General features: G+C 38.0%; 1 protein-coding gene and 1 long non-coding RNA gene across 7 annotated transcripts in view; one reads left to right on the forward strand and one right to left on the reverse strand.

Moving 5' to 3' along the window:
• LOC123699253 overlaps positions 1-20,459 on the forward strand; it is a 75,069-nt gene extending 54,610 nt beyond the window's left edge. For 4 of the 6 annotated variants that reach the window (XM_045646203.1, XM_045646179.1, XM_045646175.1 and 1 more), the window contains 9 exons: positions 3,185-3,306; positions 5,536-5,747; positions 5,997-6,349; positions 8,360-8,452; positions 9,247-9,413; positions 14,388-14,582; positions 17,979-18,306; positions 18,654-18,826; positions 19,224-20,459. In XM_045646203.1, the coding sequence (XP_045502159.1) occupies positions 3,185-3,306; positions 5,536-5,747; positions 5,997-6,349; positions 8,360-8,452; positions 9,247-9,413; positions 14,388-14,582; positions 17,979-18,306; positions 18,654-18,826; positions 19,224-19,364 (1,784 nt within the window). In that variant the 3' untranslated portion in view covers positions 19,365-20,459. Of the gene's footprint in view, positions 1-3,184; positions 3,307-5,535; positions 5,748-5,996; positions 6,350-8,359; positions 8,453-9,246; positions 9,414-9,582; positions 9,586-14,387; positions 14,583-17,978; positions 18,307-18,653; positions 18,827-19,223 lie in introns of all 6 variants that reach the window. The other 2 variants (XM_045646185.1, XM_045646190.1) reach the window with 2 other exon arrangements.
• Positions 7,213-8,059, reverse strand: LOC123699735. Its single transcript, XR_006752554.1, has 2 exons — positions 7,715-8,059; positions 7,213-7,448 (listed from the first exon to the last, which is right to left on the reverse strand). It is a non-coding gene; the product is annotated as an uncharacterized LOC123699735 (long non-coding RNA).
• Positions 20,460-24,827: the final 4,368 nt, after the last annotated feature.

Here is a 24,827-nt window from a genome sequence, read left to right on the forward strand (position 1 = left end):
GTGCCCCTGAAGCATTGACTCTATAATTTCTGCCCCCTCAGGTGCACTATCAGTCTAACCCGAGGTATTTTCCAAGGGGTCGAACTCGGTATTCACTCGAAACAATCGCTCGCAAAGTGCGAAGTATACAGTTAAATAGAGTTCATAAAATTAACTGTGCTAATCAACTTTAAAATATTATCTCATTGACTAGAACATAAACAATTGTATTGTAATTAATAACAATAAAGAAATAACAGTACATACGTATCATATTTTTGTTAATAAATTCGATGTTGTTAAGTATCAATTCAACCCGTGATACGAGAACAACATCAATAATATATGACTGGAACTGAGTAATAAATACGCAGTCGTTGTCTTTCCGGATATATAAGGCAACGATTGCATTGTAGGACGGATGGCAGTCGTCATAATTTAGTGTAGAACCTTTGTGATACTATAGAAATAACAGAATATTTTAAAATGCGGAATTGGCTAGTGTTGTGAGGTGGAGTCGGGTGCTGAGGAGCCAGTTGGCCGCCGACCGTCAGTCGGAACAGCGCGCGCTGGCGCGAGTGCCGTCACAAGCCGCAACCATGCCGCCGACCACCATGATCGTGCCCTGTGCGTCTCCGAAACTCGTAAACATTCTTATCATTCAATTTTATCAACGACTTCACCGAACCTAATAACAGTTAGTAGTGATATCACGTAAAACAAAAACATACGATTCCGTTGTTTACTGTACCTAATCTCTCGTGTATTGCGTTTACTCCATAGTAAATTTTTGCCGTAGTAAAGTTTGTGTTCGTAAAGGTTTATTCTATAGAGTTTTATGGTCGTCGTTAAGTTTGTGCGAACAGTGGTATTCCAAGTGCGTTTGTTGACCACGCGTTGTGTTTACGTTTTCGTTCTGGCATTGGATGCTGATCCGGAATTGGATCTCGTCGGCCACATTTTGTATTCAATAATGACAACACAGGTCATTTCGTGTTTCATTCAGAATATTTTGTATGAAACTTTATTATCACAGTCAGTTTGTTGCGTTTTTAAATCTTGTTTTATGAAATGATAACTCTGACGCTGATCATCCTTTGATCTCTCTTACTAATTATTATCGATAACTTCGATCGATTGTAAGTAGGTGGTGTTAAAAGAAGATCAAGTGTTCGCCGACAAGCTAAAAGCCCACGATAGTGCTCGTCAATCATTACACACCAAAGGTTGAATGGAGCATTCACCTTAAGGCAATACTTTCTAAATTAAGGTGTATCATCACATTAGTCACTCCTATTTATATTCGCCTATATTCGCTTTACATCTCTTCCGGACAATGATTGATTACTGTTGTTTTGTGTTTTTGGGGCGATTGACCATTCTTGATCATTTTAGTGTAGAGCAAACTCTACAAACCACCACCAATAAATTTTAAGCAGATATTATTCAATTCATTAGTATTTAACGTTGGCTCTGCATACGAAAGAAAGGACTTTGGAATATAACATTCGATATAATGGTTGTTGTTGGAACTTACAATTGCGTGTTCGAATGCGTACACTATAATTGTCAACAATTAACCATTTGGCTTCGTATGGTTCGAAGCCTAGAAATAGTATTAACTGTTACCCTTATTCCCTTTAAGTGGTTATAAATACTGCATCTTTCTTATCATCTAAGAACTATAAATGGCGTTACTCACGGTTGTGACGTAGAAATAAAGCGTTAGACACGGTGGTTGTTGTTGGATATAAAGCGTGGGTTTTGTTCTCGAACACGTGATAACATCCTATAGAATACTTAAAATAATTGCTTGTTGCCACACCTACATACGCTAATAGTCTTATTCTAATAATTATGCAAAACAACAATCGCGAGTCGCTGTTAAATATCAGTTACTAATGGGTACTCTTTTTTATTGAACTGAACGGAGCCTTTATGCGTAGGAAAATACATATTATAATTGATGATGTCACTGGAGCTGTCGGTGACCTTTTAAATTCGATAAAAAAACAGGAATGGTTAAGGCGCCGCCTCCACGCGCTCTCGTAGCGTACGTCTTACATGGTAGTGTGTATAAGATTTATCCGTATCATTACCATATTAATTATATTCATATCTCATAACTGTATTGAGAATCAATAGAATATTTGAGGCAATAAAATATAATTTTATATAGCTGTAAATGTGTTGGTTAGTATGGTATTGTTATTTATTGGTAATATATTATATTTAAATTAATAATAAATTATGTATGAAAACTAGAAGCCATTTTTTTCCTATCTATTCTTGTTTGAATTGAAGGCAAAGACCTGCACTCAAATTATACAGCAGTATGCAATCTATTAATTTGCAGAAATGTACCTAATTTGCTATTCCATATAAATTGTACCTAAATCTTTTCAACATAATGGACCGCAGTTAAAGGCGCGAATAACAATGAGTATTGAGTATCTTTATAAAATTGTTTCTCTCATTGAATATTTAATCATCCTACTCTATTATCCTTCCGAGTTTGCTTGGCCAATTCTATTTATGCCATTGTCTGCAAGGTGTTCATTTTGCATTCAGTGCAATAACTTCAACGATTTAGAATCGATCTTTTGTTCCTTTTATCATTTAATTACGAATAAGGATTTTATTAAGAATTACGTTAGGGTTTACATCACACACGTTTATCACGTATGAATATTGCGGTAGTATCAGTGTGAACGTGCTTTATAAAATGCGTAAATAAGTCTAGCAATTGTAACTTCTAAGGATCATTGCACAAAGTTTAAGTGTAAAGATAGTCCAGTCATTATATACATTTAAAAAGATTAGAGAAGAAGAGAAATATTTATTGTAGGGGATACCTACAAAAGCTTAACTTGAGTTTTTCGACCAAGATTTTCTAAGAGCTTTCGCCGCCATCTTAAAAAAAGGGCTTTTCATCGGATAGCCGAGTTATTGCCGAAAATCCAATTTTACCCCTTTTTTCAAGATGGCGACGAAAGCTCATAGGAAATCTTGGTCGAAAAACTCAAGTTAAGCTTTTCTTGGTAGGTATCCATATTCATACAACATATCAAAAAATTAGATGCGCAAATTCACTTTCTTTTTTTTGCCTTTTTTTCGGACGAAATGGCTGGACTAAGATGTATATTTTATATCGTATCCAGTTATAATGTATGCGATGGTATTATAATAAATGTCGTTTGCGCAGGTAGCGAGGCGTCGCCGGCGCCATGCGAAGTGTTTCTGGGCGGATCGTGTAACCCCACTACGTGGAGATCGGACATCGCAATACCGATGCTTAAGAAGATGGGAATTACATATTTTAACCCTGTAAGTTGTATCTAGAGAAGATTTATACTGTGTAAAAATTTATAATTAATTAATTAAAGCTATTCTTTTCCGTCAATTACCTGTAATAACTCAGCCCCCGGAATCACAGACACAATATAACATTTATTGTGTCGTGGCCCGATCGGGCCGCTCGGGGCTCAATGGGATAAATAATTTGTGTACGAAATGTTTCCTGAAAAATAGATTTTTTTATTTATTAAAAATGCTTGCGGCCAAGTTTGACTGGCAACCTAGTCGATGTATTTATTATATTCTCCTATTTATAAATATACATAAAAGTTTGGTTTTAGCAAATGAACTGTGAAGTGTGAACGCACTAATCCTGCTGTGGGATCTTAGACTATGGACAGAGTCAATAAAATATAATACTAGATCTGTATGATAACTTTATTTAGGTTTTTTATAAATGTGATTTCCAATTGAATTTTGACAAAGCTCCGTTTGTATATTCATAAGGTATACATATTATATTATTAAAGTTTTTGAAAATGATGTTGAACATTTGTAATGAACTGTGGATGTAATAAATTTGGATTTACCAAACTAATATTTACACGAAAGAAGAACGGTCAGTTTACAATTCATGTAATATTAATCAAGTGATTTGAATTTTAAACCCATACATTGAGTAATCGAGGCGACTCGAACCACACAGCGGCATTCTTCGACCCGCTCGCAAATTAAAAGGCAGTCAAAAAAAATTTATGGCAAATGGCGTAGCTGGTGACATAAAGCGCCACATAGCTCATGTTCCGTGACCAGACACTGAGGTGATTGTGCGTGTTCCTTGGACACATTCCACACATTGGACGTGATCACATTACGCTAATTTGGAAATCGCTTTAAACACGTTTCCATGGAATATATTTCACGATAAAGTTCATCACGTCCGACCTTGTAACGACATAATATATTTCGTAGATACATCCAGGCGGAGATAAGAGATTCGCGATATATCACATACACGAGTGCCCGGGCGATAGGTACTGTTTTATCGCCGGAACAGATGTTCTGAATTTTACTATGATAATAAATTAATAATTTATTACCGGGTATCTTCATTGGTTAAAATAATAGTTATTAAATAAGACACAAATGGATAGTTCCCTATTGGAATTTTAATTCAGAAAGATATCTATACCCGGCGCGGCCTAAGATGATCCCTATGACACTGACAGTTATTCTCAAGAGACAAACTTGTAATGGCGTCACCATTAAATTAGAAACGTATTGGAGGCGTCTAAAAATGGCATTTATTAATTTTTACGTAGCTTTATGCTATTACAATGATATTCCGTTGGCATTATAACAATTCTTAACATTTACGAGAAATTATATCAATCTGACTTTACGTTTACGTCCTTCAAAACTTACATCGTTGGCATTTATCGACTAGTGCGGAAAGTATCGATAAACAAATTTCGATAATGGAAACGAGTTCACATTTTTTCCATGCTTAAGCTATAGTTCATTCACTATTGAATGGAACAGAAGATCGCAGCATAATTAATTAATTAATTTCCGTTCGCGTTAATTTACTTACCTATGATAATATAAGTTATAGAAAAATTAAATGGGGGATTCCATTTTCATGATAAAATAATATACACTGTGTTAAACGGGTTAAAAATTACGAGAAAATGATAAGGTGCATTTTTATGTTTTGGAAAACTTTCGTTTTACTTACCGTTTCGTTTACATAATAGACGTTAAAAATTCATTTTATAATATTTGTAAAAACATGTTTACCGACGTGGCTGAATGCAAACCACGCCTTTGCCTATAAAATAGTAAAGTATCGACACGATCCATCATACGAGCAATCACTAAGACGAACTGTCATAGGGATCATCTTAGGCCGCGCCGGGTATAGGTAGGCTAATCTATAATCGGTCAATGATCTAATGATTTGTCAGTAAATCAATTACATGACGTCTGTGACTAGAATTTATGGATTTGATAAAGTCGGACATGAAAATAAATATTTGTCATTTCTTACCACACCTATATACTCATATTTTGGCAATATGTTATAGCGGTAAATATAACAAAGGAAATTCGAGACTCTGGATTCAAATTATGCAAATCTACCAGCGATTTATATTGAATTGAGCAAAACATGTAACTTTTACTTTTTCTAGGGTGGGTGTGTGTTAATAGATGCGACAAAAAGCAATAAATTCTAAATAATTTGTCATGAAATTGCAGCAAGTCGACGACTGGTCGACGGAGCTGATAGAGGTGGAGCACCGCGCAAAGGCGGAGGCGCGTGCGCTGCTGTTCGTGCTGGACAGCGAGACGCGAGCTGTGGCTGCCTGCGTGGAGGCCGCGCACTTGGCTGCCGCGCCGCGCGACCTGCTGCTCGTGCTGCGCCCCTACTCGCGACACCAGACCATCGGCCGAGAGACTATTTCGGACCAGTGAGTTCACATCTTTTGGCTAGTTGTTTAGTAGTTAGTACATAATAAAAAATATACCACCCTCTTATCTCTCGCATTGTTCTCACCTGTGTTTATCCGTATTTGAGATTAAGTTTTGAAAGCATTGTGATTCTGTAACATCTTTCTTTGGAAGAAACGCTACTACTGAAATCAAAATATACCCAGCTAATAATTTCTATGGATGCAAGTTGAAGATCCTGTAATACTGAAGTTCGGTTTCGTCGTCAGGGAGTACATCGAGCTGTCTCGAGCGCGCGCGACGCTGCAGGAGGCGGTGGAGCGGCGCGGGCTGCCCGCGTTCACGGACATCCCGGCGGCGCTGCGGTGCGCGCGCGCGGTGCTGCGCGGGGCTCGCACGCACCCGCGCCACTCGCTCGGCCACACGATCCTGCGGCTGAAGCGCGCGTACGACGCGGCGGGCGGCCGCAGCGCGCGCCTGTCCCGCGCGCGCGCACTCGACGCGCTGCGCGACGCCACGCGCGCCCACCGCGACCTCGCCGACCGCTGCCTGCCGCCCCACGCGGACCTTATCGACTTCGAGACCTTCTGCGCGGCCGTCGCCGAACTGGCAGCGGATGCAGGTACTACCCCGATTCGAGCGTTACTCATTAAATGTATAGTGGTGATGTAAAAGCACTCAACGATGAGTCATTTAATCGATATAATTATGTCAATAGTTTATTGTCATCTCGGAGGAATTAACAAGCCTGGAGAAGTAACAATTAATTGAACGTTTCTTATATAGTGGCTCTCTTTTATTCAATACCCTAATTAGTGCGATAGAAAGAGACAACACACTGTTATCGGCTTGGCATTCAAATCCACATGTAGCCACTTTTTGTTCTAAAAAGATAGTGCTTGCCACAAATTTATCGAATACTAAAATATCGATAAATAAAAAAATTGAGTTATAAAATTGCTTCAAGATAATTTAAACGAATCTATTTGGAATTATTCATTTACGATGCGTACTGACTGCCTTGCATTGTATGGTAGTGGTATTTATAAAAAAATAATATTATTAGGTATTTCGGTTTAGGTTTTTTTATGGTTTCGTAAAAAGGTACGTATTTTTCCTGTTTTCATAGATTCATTCATAGAATTATACGGAACTCTTCGTGCGCGAATCTGACTTCCACCTGGTTGATCATTTTACTAATCAATAATCGTATCCTATCGTATCCTACTAATATTATAGAAGCGAAAATATTTAAGAATGGACATTTGATACTCTTTCACGTAAAAACCTCTGAATCTCTGAGTTTTTATGAAACTTTACAATTAAATTTTGATTTATAGTTTAAACATCAGAATAACATATAGGCTACAATTTACTGCGGGAAAATAACTCATTCCCACGGGAAAAAATTGTTTGTTTATTCCCAGAGAACACGCGGGGCATCTCTAGTTTAAAATAAATTTCTTCAAATAAAACAAATAAACATTTAATTTTTTTACAACATTTTAATTCGATACTTATTTACCAAATTACAATATTTTTTTATTTAAAATAGATGCCACCGTAAACTTGTGGCACAGCATATCTGCATAGCACTTTACTTTTCTTCCCGTCTAATTCGAAATGATTTGAACAAAGCCGAGAATGTTTCAAAGGCTTCCAATTTTACCTCTGCTATAGCTTTAACCCGTACATCTTTTAATTTTTCTCAAGCCAGAAACCTGCAAATAACAATAAAATCCATACTTAAATACCTTTTTTTCTCCTAACTTAAAACAGTCATTATCAATGAAGTACTTCGTTCCTACTCAAATATCGATAATTGCACAACACTATGGAAGTAATATTTTGCATTTTCTCTCAAAAATAAGCTAATTATGATTTCATTTCAATGATCAAGGGTAGATAAAACATAGATGATTTAGAAAATAACGTAAATTCACTGATTTATAACTCAATTAGCCAAAAATTGATCAAAATCACTAACCTGTGAAATGAAAAATTCCTATCTTCATCCGATTTCCCACTACTATGGCTTTTACAGCCGTAAGCAACACAAGACATGTTATCTTTAGTCAATTTTCTTTTCATAAAATAACAAATTAAACTAAAACAATCGTTTTTCACTTCAAAAAATATAATTAAAATAACCAAGCGTTAGTCACCAGACTGGTCACTAAAACAAATTGAAATGGCTACATGTCATTTCAAACTGTCGAACTGACATATATCTGTCCTCTTTTTTCGCATGACATTTTGCCATAAGCTAAAAAGGCCAAACTAGTGCTTTATTGTTCAATTAATTGTTACTTCTCCAGGCTAGTTAATTGCTCCGAGATTGTCATCTTGTCGTGTTGTGTCATTCTTGTTATTCCATAGTAGCACTCGGAAATGTTTGCTCGATGCGCATATGTTATCTTGTCCATGTTATATTGTTTAATAGAAGCATTGAAAATACGAGAAATTTCAAAATCTTTCTGCTAATTATCCTACATAGTATGTTACATTACAAACAGCCATATCACAGATATTAAAGAATATACCAAAAATTGACTAAGGATTATTCAAACTGCCCCACACATACGAAGGCGATTTCCAAGCGGCCAGTACAGCGTGTGATGTTATGTTGAAGGGTCGCACCGCAGCGCGGGCGCGAGTGTGGCGGCGCGCGTGCGGCGCGCGTTCCGTTACCTTCGCGACTTTATCACGTCGCCGTCCACCGCCGGTGTGTGCGCGCACTAATTGGCTTTACGATGTTTTTTATTTGCGATTTTTTTCATTCTACCCTAGATTGTAGCTCATGGCACGTGTAAATATTCCATGCATTATCCGACCCGAAATTTCAACGGAATTCTATAAATTGTTTCATGTATACTGGCATATCGCGTTTAACTCATGTTAACAAAGACGATATTAGTATAGTGAGAACAATGAATGCGAACACATCTCGGTTATCTTATCATCCTGTTCCGTGGCACGGAAATATCACTCAGCTTTCATTCCGCGAATACAATCATTTCGTGTGAAACTGAGTTTGGTTTGTTTATTTGCTTTAAATTGTTTTGTGAAACACTAATGTGTTTATTTTTCAGCTTATTATTTTCACGAAATGCGTACGTTTCAGTGGTGTTTTTGACGCTTAACATTATATTTTTTGCTTAAGTAGTTTACCGTGTTTGAATTCTTTGATATTGCAAAAATAAGCAAAATGTTGTTACATTTGAATTATAATTATGTACCTAATTCCTATCCTCACAACGACAAATATAAAGTTTTCATTTGGAACTTAATTTATAAGAGTGCACTTAAACGCACATCATTCTTCTTTTGTAAATTATGTATATTTTATCTTAATTGTTGTATTCCGACGACGGAAAAATATCTATTTATGTAGTTTTTAATAAACACAGTTTTTGAAGTTTAACATTATGATTTTCTATTCTCCCCAATTTTATTTTCGACACGCGTACGTTCCTACAAAAATAACAAAAATATTAAGAATAATTCCTTCTTTTATAGAGTATCAAAAGTCGAACGGTCAAGAGAACGAAGGGAGCGGTGAAACGCCGGCGAGTGCGCAGGAACGCGTGTCGCCGCTCGCACAGCGCCGGGATTCGAACGGGCTGCACGCACGGAATCCAAGATTGCGGGCGTATGGACAGAAACTATCATTGTTTATTCCTAAGGTAAAAAAAATATAGCTTATTGGGATATGAATGCGATCGTAGTTTCGAATAATATTATTAGAATGTAGAATTCCACTATCACTCACATTGCATTGAAATTGGTTATAATCATTTGCGACCTCTGCATTCTACTATGGACATAAAGATATATGTATCTCTCCATGATGAGAACGAACTCTACATACGCACTGATTAGTAATTTAATAACTTAGGCCCCGGAATCACAGACACAAAAGAAAATCTATTGTGTCGTAGACCGATCGGGCCGCTTGGGGCTCAATGGGTTAAATTTCGTATGAGTCATTTTTTAAATAGTTTCCACCTATTATGACAAAGTAGTTAATTTATCGTATTGTATTTTAACCCTAGATAGCTAACGTTCGTCAAAATGACGAATACTGAATAAGTATATCGCTATCTCTTTTTAACCGTTTCGGTTGTGCGCGTGCGGTGTGAAACCAACTCAGTGCGAGCCAAGCTGCGTCGAACTGCGGTCGCGATTTAGCGGTAAGTTGCATAGTTTTTGAGATACCTACTGCTCACTCGTCATTTTGACGAATGGTTAGCTTATGTGTAACTTTTTATAAATATTATTAGTGTTGATTTTTACTTGTTTTGTTTTAGTTATTCCGTTCAAAGTACAGAATGTCAGGGAGATCGAATATCACAGATGAGGCGATTGCTCGGGCGTTGGATGATGACGATTATTTCCCTTCGAGTTGTTGATGGATGATGCGGAAAGTGATTTTCAGGACGAGGTCTCGGACACTGATGAACCAATATTTACTGAAGAACATGATCGCACCTTCGCCTAATCAATCTGATGAGTCACAAGAAGAGTCTTTATTAGCTTCCGATTCGATTATCCACGTGTCTCAGGCCAATATAAGACAAAACAACCTTACAAGTTACAAGTTAACTTTAGTTGGAACTTTGAGGGCTAATAAAATGAGAAATTCCAGAAGAAATGCGGAACAACCTAACTAGACCAGTTGGAACATCCATGTTCTGCTATGATAGGCCACTTACTCTGTCATATAAACCAAAGCCGAGCAAGATGGTTTACTTGCTTTCGTTGTGTGACGAAAACGGAACCATAAACCAATCATCAAAGAAACCTAACATCCATCCTGGTTCAGACTCTCAATCAGACTTCGAAAATGTACCTACAAGGAAAAGAAAGATTTGTGGCTTGTGTTCCTATAAAACAGACGCATGACAAAAAACGTTTGCAACTGTTGCAAAGTGGCCATTTGCGGCGAGCATTCAGTTGGATTTTGTCCTAATTGTGCCAATAAAATATAACTTTTTAATATAATAATACAAACATACATATTTTTACTTATATACTAAACTAGCTGGTGCGTTGTGCGCGGGCTGCAAGCAGCCCGCGAGCCCCTTTTGCCCCTGGGTTGAAGCAATAGGGCAGTCATTAGAAAATGTGTTAGAATTCCCAGTCCTTTTGTAATTTTCTGCTAACAGCGATTCCACAGTCAATCGGAAGTGCTTATAAATTCCCAATTCAAATATTTTCTATTCTGGAATGCTGTCGACCTTCGAAGGTGCGTTGTGCGCGGGCTGCAAGCAGCCCGCGAGCCCCTTTTGCCCCTGGGTTGAAGCAATAGGGCAGTCATTTGAAAATAAATTCGAATTTTCTGTCCATTTGTTACATCTGCTAACAGCGATTCTACAGTCAGTCGGTAATGCTTATAAATTCCACATTCAAGTATTTTCCACTCCGGGAGGCTGTCCACCTTCGAGGGAGCGTAGTGCGCGGGCTGCAAGCAGCCCGCGAAGCATCCCAGGGCAGAAATCTTCAGTCATTTGAAAATGCATTAAAATTCCCCGTCAATTTGCTATTATCTGCAAATAGCGATTCCACAGTCAATCGGAAGTGCTTATAAATTTCAAATTCAAATATTTTCTATTCCGGGGGGCGGTTCACCTTCGAGGGTGCGTGGTGCGCGAGCTACAAGCAGCTCGCGGCTCATCCCAGGGCAGAAATCTTCAGACATTTGAAAATGCATTCGAATTTCCTTTCCATTTGTAACATCTGCTTACAGCGATTCTACAGTCAGTCGAAACTGCTTATAAATTACTTATTCAAATATTGTTAAATTTTTGAAACGTCTTATCGATAGCGGGCAGTGACTTTTCATAATAAACTCAAGAGTTAACCTAACACGCTCGTCGCTTCGCTCCTCGCTACCTATTTGAATATTTAGGCCAGCCGCTGCCGCGACTCGCTCGCTTCGCTCGCTTGGCTCGTGCGATAGGTAGTTCAAAAGTTAACCTAACATGCTCGTCGCTTCGCTCCTTGCTACCTATTTGAATATTTAGGCCAGCCGCTGTCGTGACTCGCTCGCTTCGCTCGCATGGCTCGTGTGGTAGTTCAAAAGTTAACCTTACACGCTTGTCGCTTCGCTCCTCGCTACCTAAACTGCTTATAAATTACTTATTCAAATAATGGTAAAATTTTTGAAACGTCTTATCGATAGCGGGCAGTGACTTTTCATAATAAACTGTTCAAGAGTTAACCTAACACGCTCGTCGCTTCGCTCCTCGCTACCTATTTGAATATTTAGGCCGGCCGCTGCCGCAACTCGCTCGCTTCGCTCGCTTGGCTCGTGCGGTAGGTAGTTCAAAAGGTAACCTAACACGCTCGTCGCTTCGCTCCTCGCTACCTATTTGAATATTTAGGCCGGCCGCTGTCGTGACTCGCTCGCTTCGCTCGCATGGCTCGTGTGGTAGTTCAAAAGTTAACCTTACACGCTCGTCGCTTCGCTCCTCGCTACCTAAACTGCTTATAAATTACTTATTCAAATATTGGTAAAATTTTTGAAACGTCTTATCGATAGCGGGCAGTGACTTTTCATAATAAACTGTTCAAGAGTTAACCTAACACGCTCGTCGCTTCGCTCCTCGCTACCTATTTGAATATTTAGGCCGGCCGTTGACGCGACTCGCTCGCTTCGCTCGCTTGGCTCGTGCGGTAAGTAGTTCAAAAGTTAACCTAACACGCTCGTCGCTTCGCTCCTCGCTACCTATTTGAATATTTACGCTGGCCGCTGCCGTGACTCGCTCGCTTCGCTCGCTTGGCTCGTGCGGTAGTTCAAAAGTTAATAAATATTTTCTACTCCGGGAGGCTGTCAACCCTCGAAGTTGCGCGGTGCGCGGGCAGCAAGCAGCCCGCGGTGCCGTCTTTTGCCGATGCTATTCAATTACCCTTCCTACTATGGAAATTTCCATACAAAATTTTCGAAAAAAAAAATTTCGCTTTTTAGCAAAAATTTTTATGTGCCTGGAAGCGGACCAAGTTTTTAAACATTTTTTACCTTGGTGACCCCAACCTAAGTGCCACCAGTTCAGAGAGCCGTTGAATTTCGTGATGTATGGAAAATGGAAACCGGGGGTCGGAGAGAAATTCTGAGTATGCAGTTTTGTAAATCTGACCAATCAGAGCACAGAAGTCAATTTTCAGACCGATAGTGAAGAAACCGGCGCCACCATCTTGCCTCAAAAAATTGGCCATTTTTGAAAAAAAAAATTGCGTCAAATTTGAAATTTCTCGATTGCCCTGGTAGCACCCCATCTTCCTGATCATTTTTTAGTTCCACACCCCCCACCTATCTCGCGCCGTTTTAGAGAGCCGTCGAATTTTGCGTTGTATGAAACTCGGAAACCAGCGATGGAAACTCGATTATGAGTATGCCAACTTAATATGCGACTCGATTAAAGCCCCTGTGCCAAGTTTCAGCGCGATCAGACCAGCGATGGCCGTTTTAGAATTTGTATGGCGGCGGCCATTTTTTCCGCCATTTTGAATTTTTTTCACTATCTGTGGTAATTGCTCGAGGTCTACTACAAGTTTAGTTCGAGCACCCCAGATGTATCTGTTACCGTTTGCGCGGGCAGTTGACCGTCTTCGAGAGATGAGGGAAAGTTTAAGATTTCGGATTTTTCTGGATATCCTGGAAGCTGGGCGAGTACGAATGCGTCATTGGTGTATTTCTCCATTGCACCACCTCGTCTAAATTTACGTTTTTATGTTTGCGCCAAAAATGGAAAAATTCCAAAATCGAGCGTCCCACTATGGCTCCCTGGTAGCGTCCCAGGGTGGTGATCATTTTTAGTTCCGGGACCCCCAACCCAACTCGCACCGTTTCCGCAGGCCGTTGGAGTTTACGTTGTATGAAAGTTGGAAACTGGGGCCCGGAGCCACTCGAACGGGGTACCGATCGATTCGCCAGCTCGAATAGAGCACGTGTGCCAAATTTGAGACGTAAGGATTCATAAACGGCGATTTTGGCAAAGTACGGCGGCCATCTTGTTTTCGCGAAAATCCCCATTTTTCCACCTCCCCTGGTAATCGCCACCAGTTCCGAGCATTTTTTGTTCAGACACCCCCCCTCCAGGTGGCACCGTTTCTGCGCACCTCCAGGGGTCCACTCTCTTGTCCAGGGTGTTGGAGATGTCAATATTTTTCCGGTGGTCACTCGGCGCACCTCTACACGGTCACGTCGAAATCCCCCCAACTTTCCGCGTAGTTTCCGAGAAACCCGATGTCAGTCAGTCAGTGAGTGAGTGGTAGTGTAGCTTTATATATATAAAATAAAAATAATATAAGAAAAAAATGTAAAAGTTTATGTTTTAGTTGATTTAAGATTTATCTCATTTTTTGATCTCTTGTAACCATGTGCCATTAAGATTTGTTATTTTGTACTTAAAACTCTAAAAATTATTATATTTTGCTAAAAATATCTTTAATTTATATCCTGTAGTTTCTAATATAAAAATAATCTCGGATATAATTACATTAAATTTCATTAAAAACATATTTTAAATTTGTTCGTCAAAAAGTCGAATGGTTAGCATCTCATGGTATTCTAGTAACGTTAGCTATCTAGGGTTAATTATTACCTATATTTGTAAGGGTTGTATCTCTATGTACTAAAGTAGCACTATTTGTTGTAGAATGGCGGCAGCGGTGCGGGCGGTGCGGGCGGTGGGGGCGGTGCGGGCGGTGCGGGCGTTTGGGCGGAGGCGTCGGGCGAGGGCAGCGGCGACAGCGTGTTCACGCCGGGCACGGAGCGGCGGCTCGCGCGCCTGCCCGCCATGCTGGGCGCGCCCACGCACGACGTCTACCTCGCCGGCGCCTTCCCCGTCACTGTAATCCATACTTATATTAATATTCTTAATATATTATAAAGGCGAAAGTTTGTAAGTATGGATGTTTGTTACTCTTTGACGTAAAAACTACTGAACCGATTACAATGAAATTTAGCACACATATAGAGGGTAACTTGGATTAACACATAGGATAGTTTTTATCCCGGAAATCCCACGGGAACGGGAACTATGCGGGTTTTCCTTTGCAAACGCGGGCGAAGCCGCGGGCGGAAATCTAGTATTATAAATGCGAAAGTAACTCGACTCTGTCTGTTACTCAATCATGCTTTAACTACTGAACCAATTTGCATGGGTATAGAGATATTTTGATACCTGAAAAAGGACATAGGCTACTTTTTATCCTGGGAAATAGGATAGGTTTTATCTCGAAAATCCCACGGGAACGGGAACTATGCGGATTTTTCTTTGACTGCGCGGGCAAAGCTGCGGGTGGAAAGCTAGTATACCATACGCACAAAAAATTGCACCACACACGCATACTTGCACAGGGATATGGACAGAAGAAAGGGGGTTGTTTTAGTCGGTATGGACCATGAGACCATGATCGAGACCAGACCAGGTCGCAGCTCACACAAGAACACGCACATACATATAAACAAGATACACGCTCACATGCATGATTATATATCGCATAAACACAGAAAAAACTCCGTACTATATCTACGTGCAAACAAGAAGCACACGCACACACGCATGATTGTACAGTAATACTCTTATAAAAATCTGTATTATACGTACTTACAAACAAGATGCACACACGCACGCAGGCACGCTCATACTCACGCACGCACGCAAAAAACGCATTCATACGCGTCTGCACGTTCATGCACAATTGCACGGTCTCACATGTACATACACACCCATGCGCACACACATACGGAAAACATATTTATATCGATGTTTCCTCCTCGGTCCCTCATATTATATTATACGAGATCACACTTGCATACTCAACTTTTGTTATAAACGTCGTAAGCTTTGTAAATAATAAAAAAATATGATTACATACACAAAATACTATACATGACAATAGTAAAATTCCATTTACACTAAAATATCATAATAAACTTGAAATTTAGTATTCAATTCGACTAGCAAATTTTATTAAAAATACGTGACGAATAGGTAATTAGCATTGGCACGCTTCATACATTTTCGCCCAGTAATGTTATTGTACTTATTAGCATTTCAACAAAGGATCTATCTTTAGCTTCACTACAGAAGCAGCGATCCTAACACCCTAAACATCTTAAATTATGTGAATAATATTATAAGTCTCTAGTCTTTTGACAAAATCTATTCATTGAGTTTAACATTTAATAATTCTAAAATATCTTCTATTGTTTCTTATTTAGTTTAGAGATAAACCATAAATCTTGAAATCTTTTACTCTACAAATCTTTGTATCTAAAATCGTAAAATACATTGATCCAAGTTAATTCGTATCGTTTCTAACATTTTAAAGGTCTCCTTTATTAATTATACATTTAATTTGACATATTCAATACATTTTGCAAATGACGACCGCTTTGGTAAAGTCGACGTATGACCTTATTGTATGCAGTGGAGATAGCCATCTGCGTATATGTATAAACACGGTTTATATGGACCATCAGCTTAATGAATGGTTACTTCATGATTACTTAACACACAATGCGTTTGTGTAGCTCGCATATTGTTTGCATAATGAGGTTGATTCAAACAACCGCTTACATTATACGAGTTATGAACTGTAATCTACGTATTTGTGTAAACTGTATAGGTAATTTACGGACTCCTAATTTAGATATTAATGTTTTGTGTCTTGGCCAATTTATTGACTGACTAGCTCTGTGAATACGGTTTCGCTCGCGTGCGCTTAACGTTATTGTGCAACAGATTCCCATACAAATTTTCATCGTCGTTTCTTGTTCCTTCAAGTTTTGTGGGAAGATTAAAAGAAGTCTCTCCCCCAAGGTTATATCTACCCACTATACACAATAGGTACCTATCTTATTTCAAGTTTTTGATAATTATTTCGCATTAATAATATTATTTTTATTTTTATTAAGCCTAAAATCTTAGGACCGATTAATTCACTTGCATAATGAAATTGATTTACCATGTTTGAAGTTAATTTTCATACATTATTTGTCATATTAACCCATTGAGCCCCAAGTGGCCCGATCGGTCCCAGACACAATAGATTTTCTATTGTGTCTGAGTTACTACCAACATATTCAGAAGATGTGAAATTGGCCATTAGATTCGTAATTTTGCCCATTCTCTTCCTTCCTCTTGCCTACATAAAATTTCACTTAACGATGAATGATGATGTCGTGTACGCCTTTCATACACATAATTTCCATTATAGTCGTGAGTCGTGACCACTCACTGTTTACAGATTGACTAAACGCAAAAGTGTCACCGGGTCATGATTTGTCACCCAAATCAAATACGTTTCAAGTTTACTAGGAACGAAACGATGTTATAGTTGTCAATGTTATAGTTGTTAATGATATGTTTGGCTTTGGTAAATATATGAACGTAAAGATTATTTGTTTCAAGATCGGAATATTTAATCATTTATGCCGTAGAAAGGTTAAAACTTTCCATGGAATAATAAATATTACGTATTTATATTCAGTTTACGTTGCATTGTTTACAATAACATAGCTATTGAATATACGTAAGAGCTAGTATTAAAGGGACCATGTTTACGAACTTAACAATTAAAATGGCAATACTAATTAAGTCATAATTCATTCACTTAACTCTAGGTTCGAACCAATAAAAGTCAAATGTTTCAAACACGTGATATGATTCAAGTGTTCGTAATAGATTTGTTTGTTGATGTTTCGCTTTCGCTTGCGGAAACGGGTTAAATATGTGCGTACGGATCTTATAAACTATAATGATAATAATAGTGTAATGTAAAATTGGAAGTGATTGATTTTCTTATACAGTTTCGGTTTTATTTCATGAATTATGATTTCGCCTAATAGAAAATTTTGTAAGTAATAATCATTTCAATGCACAAATACCTACTATGACGGGTCAATTATAATTATATTTTATACACAGTAGCACTAAAAACTACCTAACTATAATACCGCCATTTATACATATTAAAACCTTTATTGAAACTAGGTTCCTTATCGCGCGTTGTGAAAGGGGGCTAGACGGAAAAAATTCTTACGAAAAGTTGTCACGACACTTTTTGCTAGAGTTGTAAGCCGTGCGGCGTGCGCGTGGTTCTCTGTCTGTCTCTCTCTAACTTAACACTTCGTTCCATCCGGATGTCCCTTGACATCGCTCAAGTTTTTTTTCTTTTGTTTTTGTTCTTTCAGTATTTCTGCAATATAAAAAGTACTTATAATAAACTCTTATTCGCAGTCGAGCAGCAGCCGACCGGAGGAGATCCTGCGGCGCGAGGGCTTCACGTACGTGATACCGCGCGCGAACGACTACACGCGCATGTTCTCAGCGCCCACGCGCAGGGCTGCGCCCGCACACCCCGAGTCACCGTGCCGCGACAAGAAGCCGCGAAATGATACATCCCCCGCTTCGCTTTCGCCCGCTTCGCCAGCTTCGCCGCAAGATCAAGATGATGTGGTGCTGAGGGAGAAGGAGGGAGATAGGAGCGGGGATAGGAGCGGGGATAGGTTGAGCGCGTCTGACTTTTATACGGTGTCGGAGGATGTCACGCCGCAGCCGTTTAAAGGTGAGTGTTAATGCGAGGAGTTACTAGTTACAATTAACATGTTTTCACACGTTTCAATTTTTTTGCAAAGGCACACGTATATAACTAGCTACTCCGTCCCGGGACAAAATCTATTATTTCTATAGCTCATGTGTTATTTCGATGCATAACTTTAAATTATTAATGTAAAGTATCATCCGAATATGCCCAGTAGTTTTTTCGTGAAATAGTAAAAAACATATTATATCCATCCATCCATACGAACTTTCTTAATAATAATATAAGTAGATAAACCTCTTTGTAATATTTTTTAATGCAAGCAAAATAGAAAAATCAATGTATAATTCCTAAATGTGTGTGGTTGTTAGGCACGTACGACGAGGACCTGGTGCTGGGCGCGCGCGTGCTGGTGTTCTCGCTGAGCGCGGCGGCGCCGAACTTCGCCACCATGGTGCTCGCCGCGCACTACATGGGCCTGCGCCCCGCCCACACGCTGCTCGTCGTGCAGCCCATGCAGCCGCCGCCCACCGCGCTGCACAACGTTTGTACTTTGCTCTTCCCTTGATACTAGATAATGAGGAAAGAAAAAAAATCATTGTCAACTCGATAATTCAGTAATAAAACAAAAGAACATTCATAAATGAGTAATAAACAACTAATTTACAAATCTACATACAATAATCTGAATACTGTTCGGCTCGTTAGTTGCTGGCAAAATAATGCTTAATTGCTGGTCCAGATTGTTTAAGGTAAAAACTAAAAACTAACGTAGTTTAACAAATAGGCAATGTTTTTACAAAAATGAAATTACACATGCAGAAACTGTTCGTCAAAAATACCAACTTTGCACATTTTGACTACAATTATTACTCAAGTACTTAAAATATTTATTCATATCTCCTTTCACCTAAAATCTAACCATACATTATCGTTTCCAGTACAGCGAAGCGGCAGTTAAAGACTACAACCGCGGGCGGCACTACCTCACGGACCTCGCTCGGCGCGCCGCTGTGCCCGTGTTCGACAACGTGGACGACGCGATGGCCTGCGTTGTGGCGCGCTTGCGGGCTAGCGTCTAACCGCTAACGCATGTGTGCATAGCATCGCCTTAACTGCTGTGTTTAAGGGGAAGTTACACTGAAGTGTTGTGTGCAGCGTCCAGCGTACCAATAAACATACAGTCACCGCCTTAACTCCTGTATTTAAGGGGAAGTTACACCAGGACGTAAAGTGGCAGCCTCTAGCGCTGTATAAGAAGACCTTTTACTGTGATCGCCTTATCCGTTGTATTTAAGGAGAAGTCATACTGAAAAGTATCGCCGCGCTTGACGTATCGCCTTAACCACTGTAATTATTAAAGGGGTAGTTACACCGGGCGCTATGTGCAGACGCTTACCGTACCTATGTATGGATGTTACACTGATCGCCGCTATAATTGAAATGGAAAAGTTATTACAATGTATCGCGGTTGCGGACCAACGTCTGACAAACGTACTAAATATATATCGAAATGAAATATGTAACGTTCAACACTACATAGTAAGCAGTTCGGCAAACTTATTGCAATGCTCAGCTTATTTTTTCTTGTTCAGGTTTTTTTGAGAACCGTGGAATATGTCGACGCCATGCAGCACTTCTGCCATTAATTTAAAGCCGACTTTACCAATAAACCATTAATTGTGTTTTAAAAGTTCATTACATAATATTATCTTATCCCAGAAAATACAGCTCACCCAATTTATTGTTATATTATATACCAAGACTTTATTATCATCAATAAAATAAAACAAAAAAATACTAATGGTTAATTTGTTGGTAAAATTAGGTATGAATAATGCGTTTTTATGATAATCAAATACAATTAATTAATATATGAATATCTATTTAAACATGATCTTTAATTGTTACGGAATATTTGTAAAAAAAAACTATTATAATTCCAGTACCTAAAAATCAGGTTATAACGTATTTACTAAAATATGAAACTAAATTATTGTTATTCATGCTTGATACTTGCATAAGCACCAAAATGCCACTACAATATCCCATTCATGCTATTATATAAATGAATGTGATAATTCGTATAAAAGACATTTTACGAATAACATTGTCTAATTGCCATGTTACATTATCACAATTGCCACTCTTTATGGCATTATGTTAAAATATATGAAGACAAATGCAAGAAATAACATAACTGTTTATCGTTGTCTCAATTATTTGACAGAATTTCCAAATTAGGTAACAATATTGCGAATGTACCGAAATATTTTTAACACTTCTCATCACATTTTCACAAATAATTCTATGTAAAATTGTGAATCTCATGCACAATAGAGCGTGCTCAGATTCGTCATAAGTCATCCATTTTAATCACAAAGTAAGTAATAAAGACATCACAAATAGTCCAGCAACAAGCGACGTAGGTCTATCGACACGTGGCAAGGAGTCTCAACTCTTATCGTATGTACTTATTTGTTACGTTAACTTTACATTTAGTGTAGTACAAACAAGTCTCTCTTTATTTCGTCACTCTCTATTGTATTATAACTAGGCACTAATCGTGAACGAGTGTGTGAGAGCCGGAATGGAAGGTTATCGAGATGGTCGCGTTGAGTTTGTAATCTCTGTGATGAATATGTTTTAGTGAATTTTAATATTGAAATTTCAATGCATAAACATATTATGGTATGTATAATTAGAGTTTTATTTAGTAGAATAATTAAGCAGCCAGAGAATGGGTCATAACGTTTTAGCTGAATTCATGACAATACGTCATAGCACAATGCAAATTTGATTTCAATTCTACACCACGTTCGCCATTCATGCGACAGGACACCTATTTAGTATAATACTGACTGAAGAAAGTGCTATTGTGTACTTCGTAGAATGCGTAATCGTCTAGAAAATTCTCTCAAATTAGATCTTTTTCGTGTGTTGGCGTTTTAATTTACGATAAAATAATTATTACTAAACCAGTTTGTAATGCGTCTAAGAGTACAAAAATGTCTTGCTCATGTAGCAAATTTAAGAATATATTGTAATGAATATTTGATTATATTATGCAAAATTAATTGTTGTCATCTTATACTCATTTTAAGTTTTAGATATTTTAAAATCGATAAAATCTAATGCTTGCAAACTTATTTAAATTGAGGAAAATCAAGCTTGGTCTTGTTCCCTTTATCTAATATAGGTAGATATAGATTAGGTAGATAAAATAAGTTATTAAACACACCTGACCCACTGTCACTAAAATATTAAACTAAATAACCGGCAAATATTATTTGCTAGTCACAGTATCCATTTACGTATATAAGTACTTTGTCATATTGTTTTATAGTACAAAAATCTAATTTATAGAGAAAAATATTTCATATATTAATTTGTAATTATATGCCATGTACGCTTATTTTAAACTAAAAACATCACATGTAAATATAGAAATTTGTAATTACTACTGCGTTTTATTTTCCTTTCCATTATTCCCCAATCCCGATGAACTTATCAATAATATTGTGACTTGTGAATTACACACACAGCAAAAAGCATAATAACATAGGAACAATTGTAAGAATTTACACGATTGAAAGTTTTGATTTGGGTTTACTAAAATTTAAAAATAAAAGATGTGATATTGTTAAATAATTTATTTTCATAATAATCAGTATCAAGAAGCTTATATCTAGTACACTGGAGATTGCACTATGACCATTAACTTGTAACAAGAAAATATAACCTTGAATGACGTCAGTGTTGTTTTTTGTCTCTTTCTGTGGGTGACCACACTGGTTTGTATATTCAGGATTTTTCAAAATAGAAAAAACTAAAAATCATGGTCTATAAATAATAACGACATATATATTTTTAACAGTATTTATATTATAATACTAGCTTTCCAACCGCAGCTTCGCCCGCGCAGTCAAAGAAAAACCCGCGTAGTTTCCGTTCCCGTGGGATTTCCGGGAAAAAACCTATCATATTTCCCGGGGTAAAAAGTAGCCTATGTCCTTTCTCGGGTATCAAAATATCTCTATACCAAATTTCATGCAATTGGTTCAGTAGTTAAGGCGTGATTGAGTAACAGACAGACAGACAGAGTTACTTTCGCATTTATAATATTAGTATGGATTACTGGTCACTTACATGAATAATTATCATCTTTATAGGTACATACCATTTTAATTGGTAGAGAATGATAGTTTTAAATAACGCTTGATAACTTTTGATCTCATACTACGATTTTTTAATTAAAATGAGTGCTACATACATTAAAACATCGTTTTGGTTACTAGCTTCAGTCTAAGGGTCCACTCACACCAAAAGAGCGGCGAAGCGCGGAGTCACGGAGACCCGCGACTTCTCGAGCATTCCAGCGACTTCTCGAGCATTCCAGCGACTTCTCAAGCAGTCGCGAGAATCCGCGCGCCTTCCCGCGATGAATTCACTGGTCGCTTATGCGCAGTTCTAATGCTCGCGCGCACAGACGCGTGCGGGGAGCGGGCGCGAGGGGCGGGATATTGCCAGCGGCTAGGGAATGAAGTCCCGGTACTATATTTGAGTCCCGGGAATTTCGGGACTAGCTCAGAATAGAACCAGGACGTCCCGGGGCTTTCGGGACTTAAACGACTTTTTTTTGACTTTTTGTTATTGTTGTTTTTGTCTGTGTAGTAATGTAGTTACATGATCGCCGATATTAAAAGAAACTCAAGCGCGGATCCAGGGGGGGGGTCATGGGGTCATGACCCCCCCCTGGGCTAGGTCCACGACCTAAGTGGACCACTAATTTAATATTATCTTTTTTAAATTTACAACTTAATACTGTTCAACATGATGTTTTTATTGACTTTTGAGACATAAAAGTAATATAAAACAAATACCTAAGTAAATCAATTACAAACGGAAGAGAATATAACAAAAATTAGAGGAAAAGTTAATTAGGGTCGACCTGTGATCGTGATTCAAGGGCAAAAAACAGGTTTATCGATTTTTGAAAAAACCTATAACTGCGGAATAAAGTTATAGTAGGTAGGTTATTAATTTTTTTACTACAACTTTTGCACACTTTTCACACAAAACCTCAAATATCGAAATATCCCAGTTCGTGGATAAGACATAAAATAGCAATTTTTTTTAATAAACAATAGAAAATTACGACAAAAAATCGGCCAAGTGTGAGTCGGACTCGCGCACCGAGGGCTCCGAGCAAACCTATTTTTTTAATAGGTTGTATCTTACAATTTTATTTAAAGGAATTTTTTCTTTATCTTGTGCTATAAGTCGTTGCTTTTAACCAAATTTCAAGACTGTTCACGGGAAGTACCTTGTAGGTTTTGATTCCCTTGCAAGTAGTTGCGAGTTACAGAATATGAGGCTCTATTTGCTTTTTCTTCAGATTGCGTTGACATAGAATTTGAATTAAATAACAGATTTAAGTTATTATAGACCTGAGTTCTGATGTGTGATAGACCTGAGTAAAGGATAATTAAATTAAATAAAAATAATTAAAAAAAATATATTTTTATTTAATTTCATTAAATAATTAGGGTTTTTGCAGTTATTCCTACATCTGTGCTATAAGACGATACTTTTTAACTCAATTTCAAGACTTTGTGTTTACGGGACAGGGTGCTCCCTGCAGGTATTGATTCCTTTGCTAATGTCGAAATCCTACGGTCTACGGTCCCTTGATGCTGTGAAAAATTCAAACGTATAAGCCAATGCAATCAAAAGATGCAGCTGTAAATGCTGAAATTTTTCGCAAAATTCGACACTCCCTAGGAAATCGGCTTTGATTACAGGGTAGTTCCCGAGTACACAGAGTCATGAAATGTAGTACAATGTAACATCTTATAACGCAAACTAGCTAGCCCGCGGCTTCGCCCGCTTCGTCTAAAACCTTATAAATTATATACTATTCCTCTTGAATCACTCTATCTTTAAAAAAACCGCATAAAAATTCGTTGCGTAGTTTTAAAGATTTAATCATACAAAGGGATCATTGATATTCATGCCAAAAACTCAAATCTATGATACCTTTAAGCTATAATAAAATCACACTTCTTTGTCAACGAATCAGAAGATACAGCCGTAAATGCCGAAAAATTTCGCAAATTTCGACATTCGCAAGGGTATCAAAACTCAAAACCTACAGGGTACTTTCCGTAAACTCAGAATCTTGAAATTCGGTACGAAGTAACATCTTGTACTTAGTACAGATACAGGAATAATTGCAAAAAATATATATTTTTTAATTAAATATATCTTGAACAATTTTCAAGTTTGTCTGCCTGTCAAGACCCTTTTTCTCAGGAACGCGTGGAGGTATCAATCTGAAATTTATACCGAATATTCAAATCTACGGTTCCTTAAAGCTGTGAAAAAATCAAACTTATAAGCCAACGCAATCAAAAGATGCAGCCGTTTATGCTGAAAATTATCGCAAATTTCGACATTATCGGCAAGGGAATCAAAACCTATATTGTACTACTTCCCGTGAACACGAGTCTTGAAATTTGGTTAAAAGCAATGTCAGCACAGAT

Source organism: Colias croceus, chromosome 2, assembly GCF_905220415.1.
Source record: "Colias croceus chromosome 2, ilColCroc2.1".
In the NCBI taxonomy this organism is placed as follows: Eukaryota; Metazoa; Arthropoda; class Insecta; order Lepidoptera; family Pieridae; genus Colias; species Colias croceus.